General features: G+C 48.9%; 10 protein-coding genes across 10 annotated transcripts; 7 read left to right on the forward strand and 3 right to left on the reverse strand.

The window, feature by feature from the left end:
* Positions 1-1,648: 1,648 nt before the first annotated feature.
* On the forward strand, positions 1,649-3,565 carry F4807DRAFT_8345 (uncharacterized protein). The gene has a single exon (XM_048003539.1). It carries the CDS (start codon positions 1,784-1,786, stop codon positions 2,816-2,818), a length of 1,035 nt encoding a protein of 344 aa, XP_047859291.1. The 5' UTR covers positions 1,649-1,783; the 3' UTR covers positions 2,819-3,565.
* Positions 3,566-3,796: 231 nt separating this feature from the next.
* F4807DRAFT_404482 (transmembrane proteins 14C-domain-containing protein) lies at positions 3,797-4,758 on the forward strand. The gene is made up of 3 exons (XM_047996123.1): positions 3,797-3,951; positions 4,010-4,102; positions 4,302-4,758. The coding sequence occupies exons 1-3, from the start codon at positions 3,915-3,917 to the stop codon at positions 4,496-4,498; spliced, it is 327 nt and encodes a 108-aa protein (XP_047859292.1). The 5' UTR covers positions 3,797-3,914; the 3' UTR covers positions 4,499-4,758.
* On the reverse strand, positions 4,759-8,716 carry F4807DRAFT_404484 (uncharacterized protein). Its single transcript, XM_047996124.1, has 7 exons — positions 8,199-8,716; positions 7,821-8,139; positions 7,590-7,769; positions 7,381-7,538; positions 6,462-7,321; positions 6,286-6,405; positions 4,759-6,235 (listed from the first exon to the last, which is right to left on the reverse strand). Exons 1-7 carry the CDS (start codon positions 8,352-8,354, stop codon positions 5,506-5,508), a joined length of 2,523 nt encoding a protein of 840 aa, XP_047859293.1. The 5' UTR covers positions 8,355-8,716; the 3' UTR covers positions 4,759-5,505.
* A 203-nt stretch (positions 8,717-8,919) lies between these two features.
* F4807DRAFT_8455 (Metalloenzyme, LuxS/M16 peptidase-like protein) lies at positions 8,920-13,453 on the forward strand. Its single transcript, XM_048003553.1, has 3 exons — positions 8,920-9,656; positions 10,020-13,041; positions 13,098-13,453. Exons 1-3 carry the CDS (start codon positions 9,556-9,558, stop codon positions 13,284-13,286), a joined length of 3,312 nt encoding a protein of 1,103 aa, XP_047859294.1. The 5' UTR covers positions 8,920-9,555; the 3' UTR covers positions 13,287-13,453.
* A 783-nt stretch (positions 13,454-14,236) lies between these two features.
* Positions 14,237-16,365, reverse strand: F4807DRAFT_8417 (uncharacterized protein). The gene is made up of 2 exons (XM_048003549.1): positions 16,200-16,365; positions 14,237-16,097 (listed from the first exon to the last, which is right to left on the reverse strand). Exons 1-2 carry the CDS (start codon positions 16,212-16,214, stop codon positions 14,334-14,336), a joined length of 1,779 nt encoding a protein of 592 aa, XP_047859295.1. The 5' UTR covers positions 16,215-16,365; the 3' UTR covers positions 14,237-14,333.
* Positions 16,366-18,520: 2,155 nt separating this feature from the next.
* On the forward strand, positions 18,521-19,855 carry F4807DRAFT_466248 (uncharacterized protein; the record flags this gene model as incomplete). Its single annotated transcript, XM_048002363.1, has 2 exons — positions 18,521-18,578; positions 18,668-19,855. The coding sequence occupies 2 exons, from the start codon at positions 18,521-18,523 to the stop codon at positions 19,642-19,644; spliced, it is 1,035 nt and encodes a 344-aa protein (XP_047859296.1). The 3' UTR covers positions 19,645-19,855.
* A 970-nt stretch (positions 19,856-20,825) lies between these two features.
* F4807DRAFT_404511 (alpha/beta-hydrolase) lies at positions 20,826-22,076 on the forward strand. Its single transcript, XM_047996125.1, has one exon. The coding sequence runs from the start codon at positions 21,045-21,047 to the stop codon at positions 21,954-21,956; it is 912 nt and encodes a 303-aa protein (XP_047859297.1). The 5' UTR covers positions 20,826-21,044; the 3' UTR covers positions 21,957-22,076.
* A 981-nt stretch (positions 22,077-23,057) lies between these two features.
* Positions 23,058-24,858, forward strand: F4807DRAFT_8503 (MFS general substrate transporter). The gene is made up of 4 exons (XM_048003563.1): positions 23,058-23,361; positions 23,417-23,795; positions 23,854-23,931; positions 23,993-24,858. Exons 1-4 carry the CDS (start codon positions 23,138-23,140, stop codon positions 24,818-24,820), a joined length of 1,509 nt encoding a protein of 502 aa, XP_047859298.1. The 5' UTR covers positions 23,058-23,137; the 3' UTR covers positions 24,821-24,858.
* A 37-nt stretch (positions 24,859-24,895) lies between these two features.
* Positions 24,896-25,620, reverse strand: F4807DRAFT_455230 (uncharacterized protein; the record flags this gene model as incomplete). The annotated part of the gene is made up of 2 exons (XM_048000679.1): positions 24,896-25,530; positions 25,587-25,620. 2 exons carry the CDS (start codon positions 25,618-25,620, stop codon positions 24,896-24,898), a joined length of 669 nt encoding a protein of 222 aa, XP_047859299.1.
* Positions 25,621-26,182: 562 nt separating this feature from the next.
* F4807DRAFT_404516 (nitrilase) lies at positions 26,183-27,681 on the forward strand. The gene has a single exon (XM_047996126.1). The coding sequence runs from the start codon at positions 26,382-26,384 to the stop codon at positions 27,477-27,479; it is 1,098 nt and encodes a 365-aa protein (XP_047859300.1). The 5' UTR covers positions 26,183-26,381; the 3' UTR covers positions 27,480-27,681.
* The last annotated feature ends 4 nt before the right edge of the window (positions 27,682-27,685 follow it).

Here is a 27,685-nt window from a genome sequence, read left to right on the forward strand (position 1 = left end):
TAATTGGATATACACCCAGAAAATCAAAACCCTTTAATATATATACGCACACAGACACACACCTTGGGTTATCTCCGCGTGTTTACTTGATACACAGAATAACAGAGGTTGATCGACATCCGCAGCCCGGTTTCCCTACTTACGCCGCCATTGGACAATCGCTTCTCTAAACGTCAACAACGTATCGAGATCACGTCAACAGCTGCGAAGTGATTAGCGACTAGCGAGGCCGCCTGCCGCCAAACATAAATTTGATTGGACGAAGCTGGCGAACAACCTGCTCGGTGCCACACCGAACCAAGCGCTTTCAGCTGGGATTGCCCCGTCCTTCACCATTCTGACACCACTCTGACTGCTGTCATTTTTATCACCTCTGTCTGCTCTGTTTATTGTCCTCGGGCGTCAATTCCGGAACCAAAGATCGGACCAACCCGCACTAGGAACGAGTACGACGGGCAACTAGACACTGAAGAAGAAACAAGAGAAGCCGACTCGGAGCAATATCGACGTCAACTCTTTTTTTTTTTTCTTACTTTGTGCCTGAGAATTTCTTATTAGTCGTTCCGAGGTAACGAAAAAAAAATTACTTCAGAACAAAAAAGTATATGGACCTCCTTAGCGCCTCGGATACGTAACGCATCATAGACGATAACGCTGTTACGCCGTACGGGTTTAAACAAAAGATCAGAAGATCTTCAACATCCCGGACAACCTTGCTGAGCATATTCGAATTGTTCAACATTAGACTTTTTGTTGAAGGGTGCGAATTTCGTCATTCTCCAACAACAATTCGCCGAGGCTTTTATTTTTATCTCTTTGACTGGGAAAACATACTGTTAAATTCCTTGTCCATCGTACTCGTCTTATTATCTCGTCTTTGCGGCTACTACCTAACCAACATACCCGCTAGTGCTAGTCTTGAGGAAGCATTTAGGTATTAAGGTACCGTAACAGTAGCGCTAAAAGATACGACCAGCAACGACTCAACCCCCATTCCACTCGATCCACCCATTCCCAGGCCCTCCCCCCACCAGAAAAGGCGAAGCCCAGCCCACTTGGAAAACGCTAGGCTACGGATTGCGCGAGAAAGGCGAAAAGGATTCCCACATTCCTCACGCGTGTCAACCAGTCAGAGCCCTGTTTAAGAACGAGTTAGAACCAGTTAGAGCCCGTCAGCACACGCCGAGCTCCCAACCAAGAAAAGGAACCAAGAGAAGAAACACAGCTCTCGGCGACTGGAGATCATCCACATCAGCACCGACACCTGCACAACAAGTGACAAGGAAAAGAATAACACAGCCTATGCAACGTTGACTTGCCCAGGTACCTGACTAAACCTGGCTACCGCCTACCAAATCTTCTAATACTTTGTTCTCGATTTCCCATCCACTTCAGCCTCCACCATCGCACGATATTTCTTTGTAAAAGAAATTCATACAACAATACAATAACAATTGTGAGCCGGTCGATCCAGCACCCTAGCATTTTTAGGATTCTAGGAGTCACAAACATCCCGGCATAGAGCAGTTGAAAAGTACCAACTGTCAGTTTCGGTTATCTCTCTACCCACTCGTCCCGAACAGTACCATTGCATTTGCATGCATGTCTTATTAGAAACGGATCCTATCTTCTCCAAACGCCTATCTCTCTCCCTTTGCCAACCCAACGCCGATCCGGCCTAACGAAGCCACCGACCAGAGAAATAAGCAATTAGCATCATCAGTGCTTTACCCACTGAATTGCTAAAAAGGGGGGCAACCAAGAAAAAAAAAACTCATCTACCATGTTAGGGCAAGACCATAATATGAGGATGAGATCTCTCGATCCCTCTCCTCAAGTTTATGCCCACTCAAGATCAAGAACATCCTCCTCCAACGTATTCCCGCAAGCATTCACGCCAATGCAACACCTTCAACAACCGCAGCCCTCGATGGGCCACACCCGACGATCGCCCTCCGTCAACACCTTCAGCACCACATCTAGCAATCCCCCGCCCGCCGCATACCGAAATTCCCCTACTGCCGAGGTTCGGCGTAGTACCTCGTCTAGGTCGGGAGGTGGCGCTCCTACAAGCTACGTTGCCTTACTCCGAAAACAGAAGGCTACCGTATGGTGCGATCGATCGCAATCCGAAGACCCGCGAATCCAAGCCCAGCAGCGTGCAGCGAAGCAAAGAGCTAATCAAGAAGTCAGCGGCGGCACGATACAAGGCCGCACCTCAACAGGCCTAGGCAGCACCGGCGGGAAGGTAGCCGCCAAGATTCGCCATCATGGAAAGCCAGGCGTTGTGGGGTATGCGCCCGATAGCAATTATATGGGTGTGACCGGAGTGCCGATGCGTCTGAGCGCCACTGAAGTTGAAGGCGAAGATGACGACGAAGATGACCTGTCGATGCGGCGCCTGAATCACCGTAGAACGGGCAGCAGCGGGCGCAGTAGTACCGCCAGCAGCAGAAGAGGCCTCGCGTATCGCACCTCTGGTGCTTCCCAAGGAGGCAAGAGGTGGAGCCCTGGCGACACTCCAGAGCGGGCGGGGAGCATGGTTATCGAGGATGCGGAATATACGCCAGGGGACGACAAGCTCGAGCTGGAGCGTACTCAGAGCACGCGCAGCGGTAGCAGTGCCGAAAAGGCTGACGCTCTCCCTGAGTTAAACAGCACTAGCGCCGCTAAACTTGCGAGCAACAGTTTGCTGAACGCCGCACTCACTAGGGAAAAGAGTGTCAAGAATCCCGAGGACCTCCGAAGACGTGGCAGCGTAGATGAGCGCACCATGACTCTCACGACTGGGCGGTTATACATCGCCAACCCCGATTAACGGGCTTGCATATCCGGGGATTGCGTTCTTGCGTATTCCATATTACTATTTCATTTTCTAGGCTTGAGGTCGAAAAATACGCAGCGGGTGTTTTTTCGATGGGATATTATTTGCATTGCAACGGCGTCTTATTGGTCCTTTTGTCGGGGAGTAGGACAGGACATCGTGAGGGCATATCGAAAGATTTAAGGGGTAATGGACCAGTCCATCATACAGGCTCCATGGTTTTAATCGGCTGTGCTTTTTCCTGGTCGTTTATTGTGTCTTCAAAGCATATACCCTCGCTACCGCTTTGAATTTTGCGTTGTTCGTTTGCGTGTTCGACCGGCCGGGCTCGTTGAGCGAGACGGCAGGGGTTTCAACAAAAGTTGGTGGAAGCGTTGTTTGCCCCTCTTCGTGGCCCCTGAGCCAAAGAGTTAATATGGATGCTATCAAGCAGCAGGAGAGGTTAGGAGAGAATGACGTTGATCTTGTATTAGTGTCATCGTCAAAGGACTTATTATTTGCCCTACCGCCATGAGCAAAGAGGGGATTAGAAGGAGGAGAGGAGAGTAAACGTTGGAGACATCAAATATGAATACCAAAGTCCGCTTGCGGCACTAAATGTTCGAATCACATCTGTCTTGAACGCTTCCTGTGAAGTAAGCACGTGCGATATCCATCGTATTTTCTCTGTAAGGTACTATGAGAAAGATGATTGGTGGCGGATTGGTGGTGCTTATTAGATTCGTAAATAGGTAGGTAGTCATAACTCAAAAGGAGACCATCGTTTCCTGCTTGTACCAAATTTTGATATATCGTCTGAGTGAAACCTAAGAATACCTAATGATATACGTGAACTGCCAGCGCTGATTATTCTAATATTCTAAATCGATTATGGCACTCTGATATGTATCTAGGCATGAGTAAAAGAGGTGAGGCCATCCCGGCGCATATTTATGTAATAGGCGGGAAAAGTTCGGACGGAGCTTCGGACCTCTCACTTCACCTCAGTAAATTCAACTGCAACACACTCATCTACTACAACTACGGCGCAAGCATATGTTACGATTCACAAGCTTAACCTCCTAGGTATATAAGCGAAACCGGATTCGAGATGGCGGAACATCCTTCGTTCACTCTCGCGGGCTTGCGTAAGTCTCCATGAGCTGCTATATGAGGGAGAATCGCGAGTTAACTGAAGCACCACAGTTGCCGTCGGCGGAACGGCCGGATATATCCGCACACGCTCGCTGCCGTCTATTATCGCGGGACTGGGGCTGGGTGCTTCTTATGCTTACTCCGGTATGTTGTTTTATGCCTACTATATTTATACCATATCTCCCCTAACCCTTTCTCACCTAAACTCTTACTTATCTCATGCCCATTTTTCCATAACCCAAAACCTGGGCGTTCATAAAAATTACCCGGGTTTCCTAATGGAAATACCTAAGAGCCTAGGCAGGTAGGTAACGATTCTTAACTTACGGGGAATGACGAATAGGCTACCTCCTGAAGAACAACAAGGACTACGGCGCCGAGCTCGCCCTCGGCAACAGCGTCCTCCTGCTGGGCTCTGCGGTGCCCCGTGTCGTCAAGACTAAGGCCCGGGCCCCCGTGCCGTTGGGGCTTCTGGTCGCTGGCGCGCTTGCCACGTTTTACTACCAGAAGAAGTTCCGGGAGTTCCGGTTCGGCGTGTGAGCTGTCGCTGTGATGATTACATGTCCGAGCTCACGCTTTTTGCTGGGATTTGCTGGGAAGGCGGTGGCTCGACGTATGGTTCGGCAAGTGGGCGAGATCTCGAATGATCGATCATGGGTGTCTGTGAACAGAAAAAAAGGTGATTGGATTTTTGAACGGGAACTGGAGCTGGAATTGAGATGGTGATGTGTATGATAGGTTATTGATATCCCTTCTCACTCCAACAAGACATACCTGAAGCTCTCGCTTTTCGGTTTCATTGGCTCTTTTCTCACATCTGAACATGCCATCTCATTTCTACGGAGCGAACACCAAGCCTTAAGCCTCCATTCCATCAGGGCTAGAATCCCGATCGCGATCGAGCTACAGCCACTACACACCACATTGCCCAACCGCCTCAGAGAGTCTAGACCGTCGCTCCCCCACAGACAGACTCCATACGTAGAACCCATTCCAGGCACCAAAAACCCCAGCGGCTAATCCCAAAAGCTTCACCACGTATATTGGGATGTTCGTCCCCAACGATCGGTCCATTTGCTGTTCGTCCGGCCCACGGGAGAGTTTTTTTCTTTTCCTTTCTTTCGCTTTGCCCGCATAGCCTATCTTAGTCAGGGACGCGCGGCCGGACTAATGTATGTCGGAATTGGGCGGATAACCCCGTCGAAAGTTAACTCACCGCATTTCTGGTTTACATACATAGGTCCCTAGGTTGGTAGTAAGTAAAATTGTACATATGTAGAGGTAGGTTTTGTAGCCGAGTCCGAAGACCGGGGCTGGACGACGTTAGGGAGTTAATATGTTGCCGGTGAGCCGGCGATTGAACTTCGCAGTCCGAATGGCTTAACACGTAGCCGTCATATCAACGAAGTAGATGAATCCAGCCAACTTGAGTATTGCCATAGCAACAGCTTCACCGATTTACAGAATACACCATGGAGACGAATTAATATTGATGTATATACTACGCAGACCCTAGCCCACCCGCCTAGTCCCATCACCGGCCGTCATTACCTCGGCCGGGGATTCGCCTCGATCTCTCTTACGACCTCCCTCGTCCTCGCGTTATCCACGAAGCTCAAGCCGATCAGCTCGACGACCTCCGCCACCGTGAAATACAAGCTAAGCTCGCTCTCCATCCACAGGAACCTGACGTCCTGAAGGTTGCTCTGCAGCACCTCGCTGAGGTACTTGAGCCTGAGCCAGCTGGCGGCGTACTCGGCCGTCGTGGGGACCGCGTTTTCTCTCTCCGCCGTAGTAGGTGGCAGGAACAAGTCGTCGAGCTCGGTGATGCGGGCGATCAGGCTGGCGATGTTGTAGGCCTCGTCCTGGCCGATGCCCGCGAGGTCCATGACGTCGGCTACGAGTTTGGCGGCTAGCGTGTCCACCAGTGAGCCCACGGCCTGGCTCCAGACCGACTTGGACAGGATGGTCGACCATGTCGCAGCGAGGGCGCGCACGTGGCCCGTCGCGCTGTCGACCTGGGCTTCGAGGTCCGAGGTGCCGAGCCCATCTTGCTGAAGCAGGTTTTGCGAGCCGCCGAGCAGGTCCCGGAGCACGGTCTTCTGCGTGCTGATTTCGGACGTGTAGGCCCGGTTTGCGAAGGACTGGAGCGCTTTGATGTCGTTGTCGAGTCGGAGCATGGTGATTGCCCGGGGAGCTAGGTCCGAGCGGACTTTCCAGGCTTTGGAAAGGTCGGAGAGTCGCTCTGAGAGGTAGGTGGCGTCGTTGTAGAGAAACCTATAGAAATAAATATGTGATCCGGCGAAAAAGTGGCGAGGAAAACTTACATGTTGCCGCCTGTGTTTAGAGTGTAGTAGTATGGTGAAACGGCACGAAACATCGCGAGGATAAGTGTTGGAAGCGAGAAGAGGCCTGCGGCGGTTTTCGCCATCGGATTGGCTTCGTCCCTATTTTTTTGTCGTTAGGCGGTTGATATCTTGTATAAAGGAGTCAGAATGCTTACCCAAGAAGCAAGGCTGCATCCTCTAGCACGGCCGAAACAAGCGCTAGGACAGGTTCTGGCATGGAAGAGATATTATAGGTCTCTTTCAGTGTCAACTCGCGAGTCTGTGAATCTTTTGATGGGACTGCTGCCGCCGCCGCCGGATCTTCAGGAGCTGCATTTGCAGCATCCTCTTCACCCCATCCCCAGGCTTCCGTAGGGTCTTCTTCAGCTGGCGGCTCTGCCTGAGGTTGTTCAGCGGGCGCTTCGGGCTCTTCAGCACCATTATCGTCTTCTCCCCAACCCCACGCATCGGTTCCATCGTCTTCATTTGTATCTGGCTTCGCACTAACGTCTTGCTTGGCATCTGCCTCCCCATCGTCCCAAGCTGCGCCCCAATCGTCATCATTGGCCCGAGGGGTAACACCATTAGCGGCCAACTCCTTGCCTTCAGATCTCAAGACAGTCTGAGTCTCTACACGCTCTACCTCCTTAGGCTGGCCGAGTCCCTGAGCTAGTTTTGTGCGCACAGAATCTAATGCCGTTCCGCGGCATTTGGATAACCACACTTTAGGTGCGTCGTCGACCCATTCCTGGAGTTCCTGGAATCCGTTGAATTTGAGATTTTGTAGGCGGTTGCAAAATGTTCTGACGATTTCAGTAACTTGCTGAAACCCATCCATTTCGGCTAGAGATGCTGGAACAACTATATCTAACCACGTGCCAATAATTCGTGGGATCAAGTCGGGCATCATGACGTTAGAGAGCGAGTACACAAGCTCCTCTGGTAAGCGCTCTGAGAGATAAGTCATTACTTGGTCCAGATCGGAAAATAGAGAAGTGATGGTTTTATCTGCGCTCCCACTCAGAGTTAAATGCGACTAGTACTTTGTTAGTGCTTCAATCAATGAAAGTTGAAGGGGTTCTTATGGGTTCTTACATCTGTTCTTTGAATCTTGGGTAACTCATGAGCCTCGATATTAGTTCGCGGTCCGACGATGGCCTCATCGAGGTGATGCCAAAACGAGGCCATCCTCTGGTCAAGCTCTTTATACGCTTTTAAACCTACGACAGCGTCGTCTAATCGCATTTGCTCATCTATGCGATGTTAGAGTCTTCGAGATTTCAGTTGGAACGAATACTCAATACCTTCACGGCTCCCGTACACAGTAACTAGTCTGTTTTCCGTATCAATATGTACCAAGGAATTCCAGACGCGATCAAACACATCATGGACTGCAGACTTCAACTCAAAAGCCCTCATGTCCAACAATTTCATAACGCGGCAAGACTTGCTAACTGGGATTGCGTCCAATGCCGTCCAAGATTCTAGAAGCAGTCAGTGATGACCAACACTAGACGACTGAATAGAGCTCTTACTCTCTAGTAAATGAAGGGAATCCAATATCCTACGCTCATCTCGTGCCTGTTCAACTTGATCTAAAAGCTCGTTCACATGTTTGATGCTCTTTAACGCATGATGAACCTGCTGATTGTATTCGGCTTCCCGTCGCAGAAATTCTACCTTCTCTTCGGCCTCTTGTATTGTTTTGCCTGATACATCTGGGGCTTGTGATCGTCGTACAATATCGTTCGCCCAACTTCTCGATCGGTTAACATCGTCCTCGAGGGATTTCGCATTAGTGATCCATTGGTTTACGTCTGGGGCGGTCTCTTCGTTGATCTGTTGTATGTTGGACTGCGGCATATTAACCAATGGTTCAATTATATATAGCTAGTTTCATGGGTATTGTATACCTCTAATCTAGTCTTCGCCGCGGCCAGGGATTGTAGAGCTGACGCGAGATCCTGCACTGCAACTCGGCAAGATGATAATTCCTCCTCAGGGAAGATCCCTTGCAGCGAAAATTCGACCAGTGCATGGCCGATCTGGGCATTTTCGCTGCTAGACATGATGCTGTTTCTAGAGCATGTAATAGCCACACTGTATCTCTTTTTGTGGGTGGAGCTTTTCAGCTAGAAGCTTCAGTTATAAGCTTCAGCAGGAGGCATAGAAGATGACAGTAGTCGAGGCGCTAACAAAGATATCGGTATTGGTTGAGGTTTGGAAAGACACAAGTTTTATATGGCTATATTGGACCAGTTTCCATGAGACATCGTACCAAAGAAGTAGCTTAGAACTATGGCCGTACAAGTTGGCATGAAGCTCACAAAGAAGTGGTTTCGCGATAGCTTCAATAAAAGTTGGGTTAGGTAATCGAAAGAACAGGTCATTAAAGCTCCAACTGGTCGCAAAGCTCAGACCACTTTATACCGTCATTCTTAGTTTATGATAGGTCATTTCCATGGATACATGATGACAAGGTCATGGCCCACTATACCGGTAATCGCTTAATTTTAGCGCTTAGCGCTCGCCTTAAGCGCGTCAACCTGCATACCAGGTACATCTTTATACCCCGCCGCGGGGTCTTTTTGCAGCAAAGGGATTTGAATGTGAATTTCATTAGGAGAAATATCGGGGAACCCAAGTATTTGCAATAATTGCAGCTGTCATTGATCATTGACGCCTCTTAATTTTACTTTTCACTTTCACAACTCACTTTATTCAACTTTTTTGACGGCTAATAATAAAGTCAACTTTCCATACCGCGCTCTTTGCGTTAGATTTCTACCGTCTTTGTTCAAAACGTCTCCTCAATCTTCCCCTCTTCCTTGTATTACCCTCATACCCATGCCCATTATCAAATAATTTGCACAGCATTGGCGAAGCTACTGCGTGCCTAACGCATCTATCATCTGTCAAGCTGCCTCCTGTCCTTGGTACCCGAACGTTGGCTGCCTCAACCTGGATCAGATTTAACCTGGTTCGATTCTCACCGGGGTTCTATTGGTCTGCTGTTGTACCACCACACACACCTTTCTATCAACATAAGCAGTGGTATGTAAGAAGACTCCTTGTCACGTCCTTGTCAGACTTCATCATCCGAGACTTGCATTCCCCGGATCGAGCACAATACATTCTCTCTCACACCATACACCATGATACCTTACGGATAATACCCGTTGTCCGGTACCCCTCGATCACCAATGGTCTCGTGCCTCTTAGCAGCCTTGCCAATACGAGCACCGCGATATACGAGTCTTTCATGACACTATGATCGGTCAGGCTTCAGCTCAGGCATCTATCTTTGCCATCATTGCGGCCATTGTCACCATACTCGTCACGGTTTATCAAGATAAAGTCAGAGATATCGGGTATGAAAATTTACCTCATGTTGCTATCATGTTGGAGAGTCTGCATGGCCGACGAATGGTGTGTAACAGCGGGAAGGATCTGATGCAGAAGCGGAAATTTCATCTACTTCTTACATCTCACTTCTGATGAGCGGCGTCTGACTGGACAAAAAAGCCCGTGACGACGTACCCTGACCGCACATTGAGTCCTCCGCCGTCTTCGTCGACATGGATTTGTCTATATTTTCCCACTTATAATGCCATCAACTAGCATTTAACTCACTAAATAATGTTTTATATTCGCTCATTTACAAAGTCATAACGACCTGATTTATTTCTTCTATTATCCTGACTAAATTGATACTAGGCTGACGAGTAAAATAGCTACTTTCAAGCCGTCTTATCTAAGCCGTTCTCGGTCAAGATGGGCTCACAAGGCCCGAATGTGCGGTTTCGTAGGGTTCAACAATTCAACACAGATTATGCCCACGCAACAATTACCCAATATGAATCCGAAAGGAGCGGAATGCAGGTCATTGTAGCCGACCGAGAAGGCCCAAAGGTCAATGGTTACTTCACCTTGGCTACTGAAATCTTTGACGACTCAGGGGCACCCCATACCCTCGAACATTTGGTCTTCATGGGTTCGAAGAGCTACCAATACAAAGGCTTATTAGATAAGCTAGCCTCTAGGGCTTATGGAACCACCAATGCCTGGACGGCTACTGATCAGACGGCGTATACTCTTGAAACTGCTGGATGGGAAGGCTTTGCCCAGATTCTGCCTGTCTATCTTGAACACCTGATTTTACCCACTTTAACAGATGCGGCGTGTCTGACCGAAGTTCATCACATCAATGGTGAAGGTAACGACGCCGGCGTTGTCTACTCAGAAATGCAGGGAGTACAGTATACGAGTGGGGAGCTCATGGACCTTCAAGCTCGACGCCTTCTCTACCCAGAGAATGTCGGGTTCCGATACGAAACAGGCGGTATGATGGAAGCTCTGCGAGTTTTAACCCCGGAGAGAATACGTAGTTTCCACAGGGCTATGTATCAACCGCGGAATATGTGTGTTATTATCATTGGCGAAGTCAACCATGACCACCTTCTCAATATAATGGACCAATTCGAGGAAAGCGTCAAGAATGATATTCCCCCTCTTAACGCCCCATTCAAACGACCTTGGATAGAATCTGCACAGCCACCTCCACTCAAGAAAACGGTTGTCGAGACAGTCGAGTTTCCGGAGGAAGACGAGTCTACTGGCGATATGGTTGTTGGATTCTTCGGACCCAACTGCACCAACGTTATTGAATCGACTGCTTTGAATATCCTCTTAACTTACCTAAGCGGATCTTCCGTCGCAGTGTTAGAGAATGTCATGGTTGAAAAAGAAGAGCTTGCTAGCTCCATCTCGTACTTGGTGGATACCCGGCCAAATAGCGTGATATGGCTTCAGCCGACCGGCGTTGCCACGGAAAAGCTAGAATTTGTCGAGCAGCGCCTTATCTCTTTGCTGAAGGAAGTTGCCTCTAAGCCATTAGACATGGCCTATATGAACGAATGTATCCAGAGGGAACGACGTCAGGTGAAGGCTCAAGCAGAAGAGTCCGAGCAATACTACGCATTAAATATTGTGACGGATTACCTCTTTGGCAACCGAGACGGCTCGACCCTCAAGGAACTCGCGAGCCTTAGCGAATATGACCACTTGGAAAAGTGGACCGATGAGCAGTGGCGGTCCTTTCTCAAGACATGGATCTCCGACGCCCATCACGTATCGATTCTCGGAAAACCGTCTCTCAAATTGGCTACAAAGCTAAAAGAAGATGAAGTGGCAAGGATTGAGAAGAGGAAACAAGAATTGGGCGCCGAAGGTCTAGAAAAACTGGCCAAGAAACTTGAAGATGCCAAAAAGCAGAACGAGGTTGAGATTCCGGCTTCATTACTTGAGAAGTGGCAAGTGCCCCCTGTTGAATCAATTCACTTCATCGAGTCCCAGACCGCCCGGTCCGGTTTGGTTCGGAAACTTGGAGTCCATGAAAACTCGGCGCAAAAGATCATCGACAAGACCTCGTCTCCTCGCTCGCCCATTTTTATGCAATTTGAAGACGTTAGGACCAACTTCGCGCATATCACAGTCCATATCGGCACCTCCAAAATCCCTGTCGAGCTCAAACCCCTGTTGTCGATATTTAGCGACAATTTCTTCAATACGCCTATCAAATGCGGAAATGAAACTCTATCGTTCGAGCAGGTGGTTATGGAGCTGGAAAAGGACACGGTGAGTTATAGCCTAGATTCGGGAAACAAGTTCGGCGATTCAGAAAGCATCCTCATCCGATTCCAAGTCGAACCAGAGAAGTATGCTACCACCGTCGAATGGATCCGTAGGATGATGTTCGACAGCATTTTTGACGTTACTCGCCTAAGGGCTGGTATTGCCAAGCAATTAGCGGATGTACCAGAAGCGAAGCGCGACGGCAGAGTCATGACTAGTGAGGTGGAAATTGCTATTCATAATGACCCTTCCTCCCTTATGGTAGCAAAGCGTACTCTTGTCAAGGCGGTTTACCTCAAACGGCTCAAGAAGCTTCTCGAGAAGGATCCTGGAGCCGTATTGTCACGCTTTGAGGAACTTCGGAAGTCCCTCTTTACCCCCGATAACCTCCGTATCCTGGTTACAGCTGATATCTCGAACTCGAAACTACCCGACCCTGTTAAAACTTGGGACATACTCTCTAAATCACTCAACAAGAACGCCGAGGATATTGTTCCTATCGTTAAGCCTTACACTCTTCTAAATGACGAAGGCCGCAATCCTGGCTCTGTAGGCGCGACGATTGTGCCTATGAGGGCAATTGATAGCTCTTACGCTATCAATTCAGGCAAGGGTTTGACTTCATTCTCCGATCCAGCGGTGCCTGCTCTCCTAGTTGCTATGCAATACCTAGAGACTGTGGAGGGGACATTATGGAACGCCGTTCGTGGAAATGGCTTAGCATACGGTGCCTACTTCGCAAAGGAGTTAGATGGAGGATACTTGCATTTCAAAGTGTACAGATCTCCCCTGGCGTCAAGGGCGATAACAGCAGCACGCGATGCTATCACGGCGCTAGTCAACGGCAGCGTAGCCTTTGAAAAGCCTATGATCGAGGGCGCGATTAGCCAACTAGTGATGGGCCTAGCAGATGAACAGGCTACCATGGCCACTGCAGCTGTGCAGAACTATATAAATGGTGTTGTAAGAGGGCTTGAACCTGATTATAACACCAAAATGCTTGCGAAGGTCAGAACGGTGACTGTTGAAGACATCAAGCATGCCATGAAGACGTTCCTCCTACCCTTGTTTGAGCCTGGAAAGAGCAATGTCGTTGTTTGTTGCGCACACGCAATGACAGAGGTAAGTTAGGTCCTTATTATAAAATCTAGTCGTACCGTACTGATCAAAATATGCAGAAAATGGAAAAAGATTTCCAGGCTATGGGGTATAAAACAGAAATTAAGCAACTATCCGACTTCTCTGGCGACTACGGTCTAGAGGCTCCAGAAGGTGAGGAAAATGGCGAGGATGACGAGGAAGATGCTGAGGATGAGGGCTCAGAAGGTTCCGAGGGCTCCTATGATTCGAAGGAAGAGGATGAATAGACCTTTTCTGTCATGGAATGATGCGACTGGAGGCTCAGTGGGCCCGCATTGCTCGGGTTCGGCTCGCCTCTATACGACGTGAGTTTAGAATATGAGACACGAACTTTTCAATTTACTAAAAGACATTAGACCTTAGAACTAAATTCTCGATGCGACATGTTTTCATCTTATTAATATGCGTAAGATTTCCTCGTAGATATAGCATACCCGAGCGCTAAGGGATAGCTCTCCATAAGCACCTCCTTGCAACAATCCTCGTGACAACTAAGCTCACGTCATCAAGTGCAGTTAGATGGTTGACCACTCACCCGCTGATTTCATCAGAGCCCTTAGGAAATGATCTGCTCGTCGATATTAACGAACCTATAGGAGATGAAGATGGCAGTCATGCTGGCACCAGTAATGCATATGTTCATATCAATATCTGCAGGAGATGAGAGCCTAGGCCCTAGGTACGTATCTAAACGAAACTACACGGAAGACAGGTTCACGATAGTTGTAAACAAAACTGCTTCCAATGCTCCTGAAATATAAAGAAACAGTACGGGAACTGAATGACCCGGCTCTCACCAAAACAGGCCGGTTGCAAATGCAGTTAATTCGATTCATGTCACCATACCCTAGAAATATCAACCATGGCTATAGATTACCACCTTAAACACCTAGACCCTACGTGGCTAAATTCACTCAGCAATATCGACGAACCCCATCCAGTCGCGTTCAAACTCGCCTTGAACCTGAGTAAAGGACTCAAGTGCGGCGGCATCAAGCTTGCGTCCATCGAATGCCGCCAAGCTCTCGGCAGCTTTGACGATGTTCTTGATCTGGCGGCCGTTAAGTTCGGGCTTGGCTAGGCGATCCAGATCCTTCTCGGTAATGTTCACGCCGCCAGGAACGCGGTTGCAGAAGTTGCGCCAAATCTGTCGGCGCGAGGGTTCACTTAGGTTTGTGTATCTGAGGGGAACGTGAATACGGCTTGTGAAAGCATCGTCGAAGGTTGCCACGCGGTTCGTGGTAAGGAAAAGAATACCACGGTAGTCTGCATAATCAAGTCAGTGCCCAAACTAAAAAAAAGAGAGGCGTTTTTTCCAGTTTCAGGGGATACATACACTCGAGAACTCTCAGGAAAACGGTCACCATTGCATTCCGGTGCAAGTCGCGCAAGCTTCGACGCTCAAGGAAAACATCGGCTTCGTCGATCAACAAAATGGCACCCCAGGTCGTGGCAATATCCATAATACGACCTAGCTTGTGCTCGAGATAGTAGCTGTCGGTTCCTAGATCACCCGCAGATACCATGTAGAGAGGCCGATTCACACTCTCTGCCACACACTCGGCCGTCAAAGTCTTTCCGACTCCGGGCGGACCGTGAAGCACCATCACGAGGCCTTTTCCCTTACCCTCGACGATGTCGTCAATTCCGGGCCCATCTTGGCCGCGGCGCGAGTGCGTCGTCACCATCGCTTGAACAGTCTTCTTCGTTGTTGGGTTTAGCACCAGCTGATCGAAGCAGGTCTCATCCCACTTAATCGAGGACAAATTCTCGATGAAGAACTCGACGAAAGTCTTAGACGACCACGCGAATCCGCGCACCCTCGCGTTTGTGATCAGAAGATCTTCCTCCGTCAGCTCGTCGAGGATTTCCGGGTCGCTGGTATCGATGCCCTCGTTGTACTGGCGCAGAGTGCGCTGCCTCTTCGCGGCCTCGGTGCGCGGCAGGTCCTCGAGCTCGAAGTCGTCCTCGGGCTCGAACCGCTGGTAGTTCTTGCAGTCGACGACGACGCGCCCGGAGATGTTGTGGCGGTCGTACTTTGCGCCGTTCTTCTTAAGCGCGACGCCCTTGTACTGCCTGAAGTTGGTGCCGGTCAGGCTCTGGAACTTGCGGCCGCGCTCCAGCAGCCGCGCGCGCAGGGCCGCGCCGTCGGAGTGGTAGTCGAGGGGTATGATGTTCAGGTCCTCGCAGCGCATGACGCCGGAGTACTTGGGGATGCGGAAGAGGTCCTTGCGGGTGCCGAACTTCTCGCCGTCGTAGTCGACGTACTGCACGCGTATGGCCAGGCACGGGTCCTGGTCGGTCTCGTACCAGAAGCCGCGCAGCTTGAAGGCGCGCGGCTGGCCCTGCACCTTGGCGTACACGAGGCTGCCCGGCCGGAAGGCCGTCCACAGGTACTCGTAGGCGACGGGCCGCTGGTCGCTGCTGTGGAAGCGGCGCGACGCCTTGAAGGACTCCTCGTGCACGCGGTCGATCCAGCCGAGCAGCAGGCCGAGGTGGGCGCGCGAGGTCTCGTCGTCGGCGAAGCGCGCGCTGCCGACCTCCTCCAGCTTGTCGCGGTAGAAGAACAGGCAGTGCGCGGGCAGGTCGAAGTCGACGTCCTGCTGCGCGTCGACGGGGTCGTAGGGGAAGTCCTTGACGACGTCCTCGAGCAGCTGCTTCAGGGGCTGCGGGTTCACGTGCAGGCGCGTGCACTTGTAGCGCCCGTCCTCGTGATAGTGCCGCGTCTCCGTCAGCGCGTATAGCTTCCACCAGTGCTTCGAGGACGCGTCGCCCCGGTCCTTGCGCTTGCTGTATACCTTGTGCCCGTCCGAGTCGTATTTCTTGTCTAGCAGGGCGAGCTCGCACTTCATCTCCTTGGGCTTCTCTTCTTCTTCTTCTCCGGTGGCGTCCTTGTCCTTAGATTCTGCGGAGTCTTCGGACTCGTTGGATTTCTCTGGTTCCTGTTCTGGTTGGGTTTCCGGAGAGGGCTGGACCTGGGGCTCCTGTGCCTCTTGGGGTTCCTGGGCTGGCGCCTCGGGAGTTGGCTCTGGGTTTTGCTAGAGATGTGTTAACATGGCTTATAAATGTCTATAGTCACTATGATCTAGTGACTATACTTGGCAACGAGTCAAGCTTGTTTGGGGGAATGTCGCACTTACTGCGTCTGAAGACATCGTGAGAAATGGATTTTTGTATAGTTCTTTAGTGATGGACTATATAAAGTGAAGAGATGTTGTATGAATCAGCAGCCACATGTCTGGAGGAAGAGAAGAGACATTTTGGAGTTATATAGCTGTAAAGTCCTAGATTCCCCAAAGCATCTCCCATGCTGGAATATCATGCACTCATACGTGACTGGAACAAGTGTCGACGGGATGATTGGCTGTACCACGGTTTGAAGAGACAGGACGTCTCTTAGCCTACATATCAGGCGGAGTGAGGCATATCGTGATTGGTCGTCTCCGCTAGGCAGCCAATGCGATATCCACCTTCTGCTGTAGGCTGCGCTCTGAATACATGGGTAATGGTTTGTGGATGCGAAATGTTGAGGGCTGAGATTAGGTTCCAATTCGTATCTGGATGGCTTCTGGTCACATGCGAGGCGGCATTGAAACTGTATTGTCCCTATGGAGGATCCACTGCGTTTTGACGAGGTGATATAGCTACCTGGGGAGCATGGGAACAATAGTTGAGGGGGTCCGAGATTCCCCCCGTGGAATAAGCTGATAAGGCATCTATCAGCCTCCATTCAATAGAATGCTTACATACGAGATCTACATATCTGGAGTAAGTGGTCTAGACATATGATCGTGCATAAAGTGCCCACATAGGGACCTGATGTGGATGCGGTTCCAGGTTCTTGGCGAAGGATTGGAAATGCCTCCGCAAGGGTCACTAGGCTACATAGACGGGAGTTTCCGCTACTCAACCTCGCTATGACTACATGTACTTCAGCCTGGAGTCGTTATGGCATTTCGATATTTGCTAAGACGAATCAATGAGTTCGGCTAACCCACGACAGTGCAAATTCTTACATTTGGTGCTGCTCTCATTGCATGCGGAAGATATCATTGATAATTGACTACTTGTTAGCAACGAATAATTATAATACTACTTTAAATTCATTCATAGGAAGTAACTAGATTAATGTCGTTACACTACCCAAGAGTTGGGAGAGTAACTGCATGAAATATCATCATGCCTACAATGTGAATCAAAAATTCATGGATATCTTCCGTCAGCACGAATGTTTGAAGAACTCATTCTTTCCCCCTAATGAACAACTAATCGTCTCATGCAGCAGTAGTGGTCACAGGAGGTAGCAAATGAGATAGTTGATTAGCAGGGAGTGTATGCCTACCGCCAACATGTCTTTGTACAGTCTCTTGGTAAGTATATTAACTTCTCCTAAGTGAGACATCAGATCCATAGAGTAAAAGAATACTACGATAACGTGAGTAAAATTCTGGCGCTCAGAATATTTACTCAGGGTGACGTTCTGGGTGATACATTGTCCTTTCATCCTATTGCCAAGACGCTACCTGCTATCCTACGTAGTCAGAGCCTTCTGGTATGAAGGGAGTAGAACAACCGGAATACCGTACTCGTATGGAAGATTAACATGTCATTCAGCTCTTGATATCGGCAATAGTTGGTAGGAAGGAAGTTATGAGTAGAAATTGTACCTAGATTGATGTCATGACTTCACCGTCTTGTTCAGGGGTTGGTCAAAGTCAAAAGGATATTAATAACAAATTCGATCTAATCACTAATGACTAAAGTTTAACAATTGGAAACTTCGGACGATATTATAAACAATGTTACCACATGATAAAAGTCACATAACCTTTTCGAGCGAGTTATTTGTCATTAGTATTTAACTTCGTCCCAAAACAGGCCAAACAAGCCAGCTATGACTGGATAAAAGTTTTTGAAAACCCCTCGAAGGGGAATACTTAGTCACTTTGTATGTTCATACATCGGCTTGAGAAGTAACTACACATTGAAGTCAAGATAATAGGCTTAATGTACGTAGTCACTATGGTCATAGTCGACTCTCCCGTGTCACGATCATTACGATCAATAAAAATCTTCTCTTGAGACTCATTACATACATCTAATCTATTGTAGGAGTTCTTTCTATATATACCAACTAATTTCTCCTTCCAAAATTCAAAACATTCTTTTCTACATCATTAACCATACGGTAATTCAGTGGAATCTATTTCAACTCTGGATTATTTCGCCAACTCTTTGCAATAATAACTTCTCGCATCTTCTAGTTGTCGGTATCACTTTCATTTTCACATCAAGCACATTATATCTAGTATCTTACAAGTTTATCGCCTCGGACCTTCATTGAGCATCAGATCATCATCAAATCCAACAGACGAGCTCTCGATTAAACTTCAACCACTGATATTTCAGTACACCTCAACCTTCACAGGTCGCTTTCGAATATTTATATCTCCAGAATAGAATGGAACGCTCAAGCGTCCCTAATCAAACAAGCAGGGACACTTCTGATGAGACGCAAAGTAAGTTGCATATGGTTCCTTTGGCATAACTTATAGGAAGCTAAGCGTCCAAAATCGAATCGTCAGAACTGGCTAACCTTTCCTAATAGATATCATCTATCCCTTTATTAGAGATGGCGCAGCCTCGCTCGTCGCTCTAAATTCACACCGTCGACGACTAGGCCTTGGTTCATCTACGAACCTCATCAGCAGTGGAACTTCTCAGCCAGAAATTCCTATCAGCCATGGTATTGATTTTCATCATACCATGCTGCATCGGCCAGAGGAAGAGTTGTTCCCATTTCTCAATATTATAAATCCAACTCGCCCATACAATGATCTCGACAATTCACATGCTATACCTGAGCCTACGCAGCACGACGTTGCTCAATCCAGCTCAGCAGACACAGAGAATAAGATATCAGAGCTCGACTCCAGCTTTCGCGCCGAAGAGGGAAGAAATTGCCCCTCTTCACGTAGATATCGTGGAAACCGTGCTCTATCTCGTAATAGAAGTGCAGACATTTCTAACGAGATGAACTGTAGACTCTGGATATCAGGACTGCCCCCAGGTTGCACTATCTCAGAACTATTAAAGGAAGTCAGAGGTGTCGGACCTATTTATGCAACACATATCGTTCCGCCCTTAATTCGTGTCTTAGAGACGGAAACGAAAGTAGACATACCTACATCTGCAGCTTCTTTAACCTTCTTTACTGCGTCTGCGGCTCACTTATTTTTAATTCGCCATACTATCCACCCCTTCACAGTCGGCAGCTACACCACCGCCGTTTCTCGGCACCGAATCCGCACGAAACCTGTACCGGTCGACGGCCAGTCTCGGGTCCTAGTAATTACCGGAGACCCGGATATCGTTACTCCAGAGAAGCTCACGTCTCTTTTTACTGAGAAATGGAACATTCGGTACGAAACCGATTTCATGGAGTATACACCAGGCCAGGGGTCAAACGAAATCATTTGGGCGTTTGGAAGTTTCCGAGCCCAGGCGGAAGCGGTATATATCCGCTTAAGTAAATATCCGGCAAAGAATATCACCATCCGGTACGAGTCCGATCCGTGTGCTTAGGGTTATTCTGCCCTCTTTACAGAGATCCGTTTGGGGGGTCTTACTTCTGACTACCCGTACACGAGTCGACAGCATCGAACGCAAAGTACACTTGAATATATTTGCGAGTTGCCAAGTCCGTGGGCATGGATAGCAAAGACATAAGTCCAACAGCCACGGCAAAGTCGCTCAATCTGGAGGATACTGATAATACTTAAAACTGTTGCGCGATATTGAATTATCTATGATTTTTCTTTTGTGATGTTCCTCTCGAATGGGGAACGTCTGAGGATGCCGACGAATCCATTCTCAGAGATAGTACGTTCCTGAATGCTAACTTGCTGATCACCAACGACCTTGTTGCCGGTATTTAGAGAAGGCGGGATAATGCAAAGGTGCGAAAGCACAGAAAGCTTGCCGCTGGAACCCTCAGCCCTCTAAGGAACCAGAGAGATATCTTGCCACAACGGCATGAGGCACGTCGTATGTAGAGGAAGCGAAGATAATTTTATGAAAGCGAGAAGTGGGATTTCCAGCAACGCTCTCGGACGAGATGCTTCGGACACGACTGCGATCTACTATTCCGTTGACCGGATTTTGTTGAAGATCGATCAGTTGATGGAGTTGAGGAGAGACAAACGCAATGTTTGGTATTTGGCGGATTTTATCTATCTCCGATACTTGAGAAGAGGAAAAAGAGCAAGAACTTAGCAGGAGGACGGCATAAAGGTCGGTACCTATGAAGGCTGCGACAAACTTCTCAGCTGGCCTCCCAAGCACTGTTGGTGCATATCGTTCCTTTACACACGTTGGTACACATGCGTCCTTTCTCAACTTATGGGCGTAGAAACATAATTGAAGCATGTTCGTATAAATGAACCCAGGTTATAGGTAGATTACAGAAGCAATTATGGTGACGTCGATGGCACAATGGACAGAAGGACGAGGCCCCACCGAGGTGGCCACTAAGTTGCCGTCCAAAGCCCGTCGTCACGTTGTGGCACGCCGCAAGTACCTATGCAAGGAGTGAAACCGACGAGGAACACGACCAATAGAGGGCGGAAATCATGCGTCGGATTAAGACAGCTATTTCGACTGCGATTGGCCAGTAAACGCGGCGAGGATGAACCGAGCCGTCTGGCCGTGCTTGATGCGGCGCAGCTAGCAATATGTCTCCAGTAAAGGATTGCGGTACCTTATAAAAAGCAAGGGAGATCTCTCCATGCCCTTACGCTTTCGGGCAACTGAGAGCATACGGCTTTACCGGGATGGGTAAATTACTTTTTCCCATTTCGAGAGCAAACAATGGATTTATTAATGGCCTCGGCCGACGAATGGTATAAGAAGGTACGGACAGCCAGCCACGCTTCAATGGCGTGTGCTTTGTCTTTTCTGCCTCAGCACTCTTACTGCAAATCATCATGAGACCTGGAGCATTCATTCTAGCTCAGACCCTCGGGTCCCTGAGCGCTCACGCTCTCCCACAGAGTATTGACGAGCGCGATTTGATCGGCATCAATACTACAATTCCCGACGCCCTTACCCTCAGCGAGCTGTACGGCGCACCAGCGAACAACTTCACCTGTAAGAGCGAGCGCAACCCGGTCGTCATGCTACACGGCCTTTCCGCCAACCGCGAAGTCGACCTGAACATGCTCCAATACGAGCTTAACCGCCGCGGTTACTGCACCTTCTCGCAGACGTACGGCGCTTGGCCACTCGTCCCATGGATTGGCGGGCTGCGAACGATGGCCGATTCGGCGAAGGACATCGCGGATTTCGTCAAAGAGGTCAAGGACAAGACAGGAGCCTCTAAGGTCGACATCGTAGGGCACTCCGAGGGTGGTGTCCAGTCAATTTACGTCCCGATGACGCAGCCCGGCATCTCGAGCATTGTAGAGCACGTCGTGGCATTGGGGCCGGCAATCCATGGCGCGCAATACTACGGCTTCACAGACCTGTGGTATATTGGCGGGAACGTCACCCGCGCTCTCGCCAAAGTTGTTCAGGACGCACTGGGGTGCCCTGCCTGTGACGGTATGATGACGGGCGGCGCGGTGTACAAGGAGTTCCAGACGAACACGGGGCATATCGCACAGCCCGGCAACAAGGTCACGGTCATCATGTCCAAGTCAGACACGCTGGTGTCGCCGGACGTTAGTGAGATTGATGAGACGGGGGTGAATAATGTCTTCGTCCAAGATACTTGCCCTGATGATACTGTCGGACACGCAGGTCTGATGTGGGATAAGAGTGTGTGGCGCTTAATCATAAACGCGCTGGAAGAGAACAATGATGCCGTTTTCGCTTGCGATAAGGGCCTTCCGATTTGATGTATAGTTCATATTTCGGAAGAATCTTAGTGTAGATAATTATCCAATAATGTATGTACAAATACTTGGAAACATATTACGCCCTATGACAGAGTATGAGGTTCTACATTAAAATGCAACTTAACCTATTGAAGTTACAAATTACCCATAAAACTGCAGCACATTTGAAAACCAAGATTCTTAATGTAACCATATTATGTAACTTCAACGGCAAAGCCCGATTACTTGTCATTGTGTAACCCGAAGACCCGCACGGTCGACCGGTTAAGTGGAGAAAAGACCGGCAGGAAAGACCGAAAGTGGAATTTATATAAGTGGAACGTTATCCCCCCTTTCCTCCACATCCTGTGAACAGCTCATACCTTACTAGGTATTGTTAACACTGAATTGATATATTTCATTACTTAGGAAATGATGGGAAAATAGATATTGTAAGATGGAAATTACTTGGTTGAAGGAAGCTGCAAACTCGACTTCCATGTCCCCAGTTCTTTTAGTAGAGAATTCTGATCTACCTGGCATTTGTGGCTTCTTTCTTGTTAAGCAGCTCACGGAATAGTGCTGAAAACTTTTGTCTTTAGCGTACTTAACATCCGAGATATCAACAAGCATATCTCGGTCCATGAAGACAAGGTCCAGACCCCCTTGGCTCCATCCGAAGTCCTGTATGAGCTTACGTACCAGTTCATTATTGGTATCTATATTATTTAAATTGCTACAGATACGGCTGAGAATAAGGGAGTAAAGGTGGATATAACGGGTGCTTCTAAAAATTAAGCGTTGAAAATCAGTAGGTGGGTGACACGAGGCCGAGCCGCTGATCCTCCGACCGTCCGAATCGATGCTCCGGCTCCGACAGGCGGTATCACGATATTAAATAGACGGAGCATCGGGCACCACCCCATTAATATCACTTGAAGTCACGTTATCTGGTTAAATCAATTGTTCCTATGGCTATAACTACTTATATAACAACAATACCGAGACATTCAACTCTCCAGACTTCAGGAAGGATATATGATGTAACCTCACATACATGTCATAAAATACAGCGTATAGTTCATATTCATAATTATCTTCAACTAGATTCCCGTTAATCGTTTGCTTGACCTTAGAAGGCATACATTCTGTTTATTCTCTATTACTTCTATCTTCCCCTCGAGATTCTACGGTAGTTCATCATGGCCAACCAAGGTCTTGACTCAGGGAAGACAGTCGGATCCAATAATCCGGACAAGAGAGAAAACGAGGACATTGAGCAGGGTGAAGTATCATCGGACGAAAAAGGGTACGACTCCAATATCGTTGACTGGGATGGTCCCAATGATCCTGCGAACCCAATGAACTGGTCAGCATTGAAGAAGGGCCTTCATATCGCCTACGTTAGTCTCTTCGTCCTATACGCGTATGTATCCCTTACCGTCTCTGCCTCCTAACTCAACTGACACGCTATCTTCTAGAAACCTAGCCGCGACTATGTTTGCTCCCGGAGCATCAGAGCTAGTCAAAGAATTCCATGTCACCAATTCCACGGTCGCCACATTCACCGTCAGCATCTACGTCCTGGGCTTCATGGTCGGACCCCTATTCCTCGCGCCGCTCTCCGAACTCTACGGCCGACTCGCCATCTACCACATCTGCAACATTTTCTACATCTGTTTTACCCTAGGTTGCGCTCTCAGTAAGAATGTCAGCATGTTTCTTGTCTTTAGAATTCTCGCTGGCTGCTCTTCTGCTGGCCCCTTGACGATAGGAGGTGGTACGATAGCCGACGTGACTCCGCAAGATAAGCGAGGCAAGGCGATGGCCAGTTTCCTCTTAGGACCGCTTCTAGGACCCGTATGTAAACCCGTTGCGTGGACGCTTAAGGCAGCTTCATTAACAGGTGGCTATACAGACAATAGGGCCGATCGTTGGTGGTTTCGTGTCCCAGTACATCGGCTGGCGCTGGACATTTTGGATCATCCTTATTCTGGTCCGTTTAGATCTCCCCCATTGTGTGCGCCGCCATTCCCAGACTAACCTATTCTTCATAGTCCGGCAGTCTCAGTATTGTAGCTCTTCTATTCTTAAGGGAGACAAACGCCACGGTCATCCTACAGAGAAAGACGGAGCGCCTTCGTAAGGAAACCGGAAACAGCAAGCTGACCTCCAAGTTAGAATCAAAGCTATCGCCCCGAGAACTGTTCGCTCGCTCCATCGTCCGTCCGATAAAAATGGTCACCACCTCGCCCATCACCCTCTTATTATCCCTCTACACAGGCGTGATCTTCGGCCTCATCTTTTTACTCTTCACCACATTCCCAAGCATATTCGAGGGACAATACGGCTTTAGCGCTGGCTCCTCCGGCCTGGCGTACCTAGGCCTCGGCATAGGCATGATCTGCGGGCTAGCGCTGTTCACCCTGCTGAGCGACAAGCTGCTCGGCCAGACGGGAGGCGGCAGCAGCAAGCCGACCAAGCCCGAGAAGCGGCTCATCCTGATGAAGTGGTTCGCGCCCATCACGCCCCTCGGCGTCTTCCTGTACGGGTGGAGCGCGTACTACAAGGTCCACTGGATCGTGCCCGAGATCGGGACGTTCATCGTCGGGCTCGGCTCGCTCTTCGTCATGCTCCCGTGCCAGACGTATCTCGTCGACGCCTTCGGCCCGCAGGCCGCGGCTTCTGCTCTAGCGGCGAACGTCATCATCCGCAGCCCCTTTGGAGCGTTCCTGACTTTTGCTGCTCCGCCTCTGTATGATAACTTGGGGCTTGGTTGGGGTAATACCGTGTTAGGATTCATCTGCTTCGCCTTCACGCCGGTGCCGTGGCTGTTCTACCACTATGGCGAATACCTGAGAACTCATTTCGCTGTTAAGGTATAATATTGCATCATATTGGATATATTGGATATAGAAAAAAAGAGTATACACGGGGATTTTGTTACATGTTACTATTATTCAATCGAGATCGAGGGGGATGAAGGAGGATGGTGGTATAGAGGAAGGGGTCGATGGCTTAGGAAAAGCAGGGTATGGCGCAGTCCACTCTGCGGTATCGTGTGCAAGATTCTCGAGAGTACTTGGGTCCGAAAGCCTGGGTCGCTTTGGACTTATAATTCCCATCTCTACCAGTAATTTCCTATCCTTGAGCTCAACGGAATTGGTGTATGTCCCAAAATGTCTCATAACGGAAGGTTGCTTCGCCGTCATTTCCATCAGAGCTGGCCTCTTTACTTTTTTCCGAGGGGATGAAATGGCCGCTGCTCTAGAGAGACGTTTGGCGGCCGCCATACCTTTATTCACATCCTCTATGGAGACCGTTGTCTTGCATACTTTCTTCTGGCGCTTCCCCCGAGACTCCTGTACACGAAGTGAGTCTGAAGTCCGTTCGTCATCGGAACTAAGCAAGCTGATAACCCGAGGTTTAGGACGACATTTCGGTCGCTGTCGGTTTCGTGGCAGTTCCACCGAGCCTGAGCTTTTAAAGGGGTCCGTCTCCCGTTGAGCTACCTGAATTGGAATCCCTCGCCGTGGTTCCGGGCGTAGTGGATCGTGGGAAAATGTCAACCATGGAGCCTTGTAGTTATGAGGGCCTACAATAGGATTGGTTGTCAATGTAGTTTAACTGGGATATATTTCTAACGCTTACCAGGGGGGTCGAAGTAGAATGCATCCTTAGGCATAGTTGGGAGCGGTTATGTCTTAGTTCAAAGTCCAACGTCATTCTTCTTCAAACGGAAAATAGTTAGCATGCGAATATGATCTCGAAGAGACAAATAACGCGCTTTTCAGAGCGCCCGCGCGAGCGCCCTGCTCGAGTTAAAAAGCAATATTTATGTAGCTAAAGGTACATGACTGTGCTTCAATGCATCAATCAGGGGGTTCTTTCGCCGATCAAAAAAGCAACGCCTTCGAGAACATCAGCTCGAATATTTCTGATACCGTATTTTAACTTCCTCTTGAACTTGACAATTCGTATATGATATCTGTATAAGGTAGGTATATATTAGACATCCTCGATAAGATCATCCGAGATCCCACCCTATATCCAACCATCGTATACCTGATTTATATGCATTGTGATCGCCTTCGCGCGAGAAATTGCTTGTTGGGCTGGATATCCTCGGCTCTCAAAAATATGAAGAAAATATTGGAGCTAGCTGGCTAGTTAGGTACGGGTATAACCAAACAATACAAATTGGAATTTCGGAATTTAGTTCGAGATGTATTCCATAGGTCGGCATCATGCGATTCCCCTCATCTATTTCAAAAAGTTGTACCTACTTTGCGACCACGAGCAAATCCCGGATTCCGAGGTCAGAACCCGACAAGGTCATTACTAAACGTCTAAGTCTAGATTATTAGGACAGTGAAATGGAAATAGCACCATACGAGAATTTCATAGGAGTAAAATACCCGAGATCATTGATAACCCTCGATAATAATGAGCACTTCAACGCGAATAGCCGCCTGTCACGCCTCTCCCGTCTTCCTATCGGCGAAGGAGACGACGGCGAAAGCCATATCGCTAATCCAAGGAGCGGCGATTAACAAGGCCAACCTCGTAGTCTTCCCCGAGTCCTACATCCCAGCATTTCCCATATGGAGCGCTCTACGAGCCCCGTCTGAGAACCACGATCTGTTCAAAAAGATGGCGACAGAGTCTATCTACGTCGACGGCGACGAAGTCAACTCGATCCGCGCGGCGGCTAAGCAATTTGGTGTACTCGTCAGCCTCGGCTTCTCAGAAAAAGCGCGCTACAGCAGCGCGACATTATGGAACTCGAACGTCATCATAGGGACGGACGGCGAAATCCTCGTTCACCATCGGAAACTCATGCCTACGTTCTACGAGAAATTGACCTGGGCTCCCGGCGACGGACATGGTCTAAGAGTGGCCGAGACCCAGTTTGGAAAGATTGGAACGCTCATCTGCGGGGAGAACACCAATCCCCTCGCGCTGTACACTATGACGGCACAGGGCGAACAGATCCATATCAGTTCTTGGCCGGCTATATGGCCTACTCGACTACCTAAGGGTATATTGCCTACACCGAGCAACGAAGTTGCCAACGGTACTGGATCCGATGGTAAGACATTCGTTTCGAGCGTTGCCCGTGGAGCGAACTACGACAATGTGGCTGCGAATAGGACGCGAGCGGCTGCCCACTGCTTCGAGGCCAAGTGCTTTGGAGTTCTTTGCGCCGGCTACCTCGGAGCCGACGCTATCGAGACAGCTACGTCTGGCTCTAGTACGCCGGATATTATCTCGCAAGGGCTACAGTGCTCCTCGAGGGGCGCTACCATGTTCCTAGATACGACGGGGACATTGCTACCGGGGTTCACTATCGACCCCGAAACAGGTGTTCGAGAACAGAAGGACCTTCTTCAAAATGAAGAGGGAATCTTGTATGTCGACGTCAACTTAGACGATTGCATAGAGGGGAAGCAATATCATGACATCGCTGGAGGTTATCAGAGGTTGGATGTATTCGAATTAAAAGTTGATCGGAGGCGAAGGCAGCCAGCTTTATTCGAATGAATGGACGAAGTTACGAGACTGAATATGATTTACTATTGGTCACATTAACTTAGCTTCACTTCAACTATCACCAGTCATTATTTTAAGATCTTAAAGTCTTTCGGGTCCTAAGTTTTCAATTCTTATGTACTTAGACCATCATGCCCATATACGTAAGGCACTCGCGTTGATATTCGCAGGACATCATCCTGCTAGCGTTCCGTTCG

This window comes from Annulohypoxylon truncatum, assembly GCF_022578515.1.
Source record: "Annulohypoxylon truncatum strain CBS 140777 unplaced genomic scaffold F4807scaffold_1, whole genome shotgun sequence".
In the NCBI taxonomy this organism is placed as follows: Eukaryota; Fungi; Ascomycota; class Sordariomycetes; order Xylariales; family Hypoxylaceae; genus Annulohypoxylon; species Annulohypoxylon truncatum.

Excerpts from the sequence above, each read along its gene's own strand:
- F4807DRAFT_404516 (XM_047996126.1), top strand. The coding sequence starts at position 26,382 with ATGAGCACTTCAACGCGAATAGCCGCCTGTCACGCCTCTCCCGTCTTC.
- F4807DRAFT_404482 (XM_047996123.1), top strand. The coding sequence starts at position 3,915 with ATGGCGGAACATCCTTCGTTCACTCTCGCGGGCTTGC. Across the intron at positions 3,952-4,009 it reads GTTCACTCTCGCGGGCTTGC|TTGCCGTCGGCGGAACGGCC; the intron begins GTAAGTCTCCAT and ends GAAGCACCACAG. Across the intron at positions 4,103-4,301 it reads TGCTTCTTATGCTTACTCCG|GCTACCTCCTGAAGAACAAC; the intron begins GTATGTTGTTTT and ends AATGACGAATAG.
- F4807DRAFT_8455 (XM_048003553.1), top strand. The coding sequence starts at position 9,556 with ATGATCGGTCAGGCTTCAGCTCAGGCATCTATCTTTGCCATCATTGCG. Across the intron at positions 9,657-10,019 it reads GATAAAGTCAGAGATATCGG|CTACTTTCAAGCCGTCTTAT; the intron begins GTATGAAAATTT and ends CGAGTAAAATAG. Across the intron at positions 13,042-13,097 it reads GCGCACACGCAATGACAGAG|AAAATGGAAAAAGATTTCCA; the intron begins GTAAGTTAGGTC and ends CAAAATATGCAG.
- F4807DRAFT_404511 (XM_047996125.1), top strand. The coding sequence starts at position 21,045 with ATGAGACCTGGAGCATTCATTCTAGCTCAGACCCTCGGGTCCCTGAGC.
- F4807DRAFT_404484 (XM_047996124.1), bottom strand. The coding sequence starts at position 8,354 with ATGTCTAGCAGCGAAAATGCCCAGATCGGCCATGCACTGGTCGAATTT. Across the intron at positions 7,770-7,820 it reads TTCCCTTCATTTACTAGAGA|AATCTTGGACGGCATTGGAC; the intron begins GTAAGAGCTCTA and ends GACTGCTTCTAG. Across the intron at positions 7,539-7,589 it reads TGTGTACGGGAGCCGTGAAG|ATGAGCAAATGCGATTAGAC; the intron begins GTATTGAGTATT and ends AACATCGCATAG.
- F4807DRAFT_8345 (XM_048003539.1), top strand. The coding sequence starts at position 1,784 with ATGTTAGGGCAAGACCATAATATGAGGATGAGATCTCTCGATCCCTCT.
- F4807DRAFT_8503 (XM_048003563.1), top strand. The coding sequence starts at position 23,138 with ATGGCCAACCAAGGTCTTGACTCAGGGAAGACAGTCGGATCCAATAAT. Across the intron at positions 23,796-23,853 it reads TAGGACCGCTTCTAGGACCC|ACAATAGGGCCGATCGTTGG; the intron begins GTATGTAAACCC and ends GTGGCTATACAG. Across the intron at positions 23,932-23,992 it reads TTTGGATCATCCTTATTCTG|TCCGGCAGTCTCAGTATTGT; the intron begins GTCCGTTTAGAT and ends TATTCTTCATAG.